General features: G+C 28.7%; 1 protein-coding gene across 1 annotated transcript in view; it reads right to left on the bottom strand.

The window, feature by feature from the left end:
• LOC126900389 (uncharacterized) overlaps window positions 1–2,435 on the bottom strand; it is a 5,157-nt gene extending 2,722 nt beyond the window's left edge. Inside the window, exons 1-2 of the mRNA XM_050676067.1 lie at window positions 2,053–2,435; window positions 1,233–1,371 (exon numbers count right to left, since the gene is read on the bottom strand). Coding sequence (XP_050532024.1) covers window positions 1,233–1,371; window positions 2,053–2,233 — 320 coding nt within the window. The 5' untranslated portion in view covers window positions 2,234–2,435. The remainder of the gene's footprint in view (window positions 1–1,232; window positions 1,372–2,052) is intronic.
• Between the last annotated feature and the right edge of the window lie 1,428 nt (window positions 2,436–3,863).

The following is a 3,863-nucleotide window of genomic DNA, read 5'->3' as shown; positions in this document are numbered from 1 at the left end:
ATTAATCCAAGATGAATAAAAATTCGCAATATCTAAAAAGAGATCACATATTAATTTATGATATAGATCAAATGAGGTTTTATATTATTCCGATACATTAAAGTAATCGATATAGTTAAAAACGTATCCAAATGTAGCGAGATTTACTACAGTGCATTTTTTTTATTGCTGAGTAGCGCTTGGTATTAATGTGCATCAATTACCGTGGCAGTCCCATTCATCAAATATAATAATAAAAATAACATTATTTTCGTTACACGTGATGTAGAAAACTTGCTATCGAAATTATCATAATAATAAAATAAATACTTTTTAACTTTATTTCGTTTAGATCCGTACGATTTCTTTTCATGCGCTCAATATTATAAAAATACATATATAAGCTGAGCATACCGCCAAAGCTGTTAGGGAGGTGCCAGTACATTGTACACCATTTGCATATTATTCGGCTACGACAAGAAAGAATGTTGGAAATAAGCAATTATTATTATTATAGAGTATTGAAAATATAGCGGGGAAGTCGACGACAGAAAAGATTTATTTTCGCATAATAATGTACATGAGTTTTTTTTTTTTGACTTTTTCTGAGTCGTAAATAATACTTTTTGGATTTTGCGATTTATGATTTCCACAGTTTCGTTCGTATTCGTTGAATAAAATCCGTTTACTAAGTGCACCAATACGTTTTATGAACCGTAACTCTTACCGTTTCCAAACGCATTAAAACTAAAATCATTTGTATACGTTTTCACGACGGTCTTCTCAGACGAGCGCTGTGAAACGGAAAAAGGAAGAGAAGTACGGGTGACAACAGAAAGAGTTGAACGCTCGTGTGCACCTTAGGCTATGGTCTATTGAGTAGGATAAAATAACTAGTAATTATAGTGCTCTTTAGCATATTAATGGGTTTAAAAATGAGAGTGAGAGTATTGCTGAATATGACTGCATAGAAACGTTTTTTAGTATGTTTTTTGGATACTAAAGAATCTGAATAAAAAGAAAGAAACATTCTATCGGTCTGCGAATCACATTATTTATCACAAATTGATTGCTTCAAGTAAATAAAAATAGTTTAAAAAAACGTTATCTTGGTATTTTTTCATTATTTGACAAAATATCTTATTATTTTTTGTGTAAATGTAGCTTCGATAAACTTACTTTGTGCGGTACAATAAAGTTTTTAAATATTTTTCTTTGTATTTTCGATTGTTGTCAGTATTAATTATTATTACCTTATCAGTGTCAATAGATATCTTTCAGATTCTGTCAATGAATCTCTATTAGATGATGCCGTCAGTTCACAAATCAGTTTCGGTAGGCAAGATTCCTTGATTATGTTAATCAACTTTACTCTGTTTGAGTAAGATTTAGCTGAAAATATCAACAAATTGTTTCAAATTTTTACAATAGAATCTTAACGAGAAAAAATATTGTGTAACAGTAGAATGTAAATAAAATGTATGTAGTAAATTACACCATTAAAGTCTGTCGATAAAAGTGGTTTCAGATTTTGTGAAACCGGTTTTCTACTTCTTTTACAAAATCTGAAAGTTGTGTAATGAAACAAATTGCATCCAAATGTTTGGTTAAAGTTATGTAAAAATTTGTTAAATTTAGTATTTAAACATTAATTTGTATAATCATAATTCGTTTACTTTTCGAATACCTCTAATGTTAGTTATCATATAAAATATAATTAATTTGTTATCAGTAAATTAATTTAGTGATTAAACACTTATCATATAGAAATCATAAACAAAAGTCTTATATGTGATTAACTATAGTTTATAAGGCTTAATTTATAAAACAATTTTATAGATAATTAAGAAAATTTGCATATAAGTTTTAGTATTTTATAGCTTAAACATTGATTATTAATTAACAATTAACTTATAAAAAAAATCTTTTTTAATGGTTTTATTAAATATTTTAGTCAATTTGGTCATGAGTACCAAGGGTTTTTTCTTAACTCATTTATTTAAGCCTTTCAAGGTCTGTCAGACAATAGAAAGTATAATCTTTGTTAGACAATAAATTAAATTTTGTACTTGCCTAAAGATTCTATGTCTGAATTTGCTTCTTCGTTTGTTCCTTTAGTAGCTAAGTTTGTTTTTGTAGTAGATTTACTATATCCAGATTCGTCCAAAAAACTTCTAAGCATACTTGTTATATCACCAGTCAACAACAAGAAAAGGACAATCAATAAAGCGAAACGCGTTAATCCAGAATCCATTGTTGATGGTTGAGGTATTATCGGATTCAAAGCATATTATCATCAATAATTTAGTTAAAAACTTGAAATTTTGTAAGCCATATTACAAATTTCAAAAAAAAAAAACTCACCAAAGAATATGATCGACTGCTGTACAGTAATGTTTGTCAGTTTCACACAGTACCGGCGTCCTTCGCATGCGTCGCTCCCCCCTGCACGACGGAGCTGAACGTCTATACGGAGTGGCCTACATAGTCGGTAAACCCCCTCTGATCTTCCGAAGGTAATGTTATTTAATGTAACAAGTGAAAGTTACGTTGGATAAAAAATACAACGAGCAAAGCCATAATAGCCGCAGCCGTCAACTGTTATCGCATCGAGTCTGATGGTACCTACGGCTATAGTGTAGAAACTGTTGACTAACGTCTGGTCTAATGATGTTATCGTGTCAGTGTCACAATTGCCTTAAAATTTTGGACCATTATTATTGTGTACAAGTGGTTTGCATTTTGAATATCAATTAGGTAAAAATGGTGAAGCCACACAAAAAACTATAATATGTCTTATAATGTACTCTTTTTATCACAAATAAATTTAAATGAGTTATGCGTTTAAGAATGATAAATGTCTAAATATAGAAATGGCTTTATTTAAATTGTTGTATCTAAAAAAAAAAATGTCATGCTATCGTAATGAATCCGACTACAATAGCTTCGAGAGTTGTGCTTATAAATACGAGTTAGGCTCATAGAAAATTGTTAAGTATGTTAACAACAAATCCCTTGTGTTGACCGTGGAATAATGGGGCGCTAGGGTTTTGAAACAAGTTATACAAATAGTAGATACAGGAAATCACTATTCTAGAATTATGTAATTTTATTTAATGCTCATATTAACCCCGTGCACTTAAGTAGCAAGTGTGCCTATTTGCCAACTTCTATGCGAGTACATATTTTTCTATAACTTTCCTATTCAATTAAAATACCCTTTCGAGTGTTCCGCAATTGAATTTTTATTCACTCAGTTGATTCTTTGTTTTACTACTTATTTTTGATTCTTTGTAGTATGGCCAACAAATGATTTTGATACAATAGTTCTTCATGTGTTTTGTAATTTTAAGTACATAATTCAATATGACCGTTTGAATAATATGATACTAATATAATGAATAATATGATGTCTATTTTTTAAACATTGAAATGTAATCTACAAATTGTGTCTTGAGTAATGGTAATAAATAATACAGAAATACTAGAGACATTTCCTAATAATATCTACTGACCTAGGTTTAATAGACTAATTTAGAAAAGAAACTTCTTTACCGAAAATAAAGTAGTCTACAACAATAACTTTCAAGGTCTATCGTTACTTAATGGTTATTAAAAAGAAACAAATCAATAAACTAAACGTAATATAAATGTTTAAAGGTTGGTTTAAATTTGTAATTTTGTGTTTAATGAATTAATATAGCTATTTTTTAAGAATAACGATATTAAATTACATCTATACTTGCCTGTAAATATTGAATTTAGTCAAGTAATTTGATAAGTGACCAAGTTTTATAAGTAATTTTGAATTTAATAAATTAAATTAGTCAAATATTACATTGTTCTCTTATAGTTGTTAAATAAAATATTATATAAATACTGTT

Source organism: Daktulosphaira vitifoliae, unplaced genomic scaffold (genome assembly GCF_025091365.1).
Source record: "Daktulosphaira vitifoliae isolate Bord-2020 unplaced genomic scaffold, ASM2509136v1 Scaffold_3, whole genome shotgun sequence".
Lineage (NCBI taxonomy): Eukaryota > Metazoa > Arthropoda > Insecta > Hemiptera > Phylloxeridae > Daktulosphaira > Daktulosphaira vitifoliae.
Note: the sequence above shows the minus strand (reverse complement) of the source record. Positions and strands in the feature narration are given on the sequence as shown.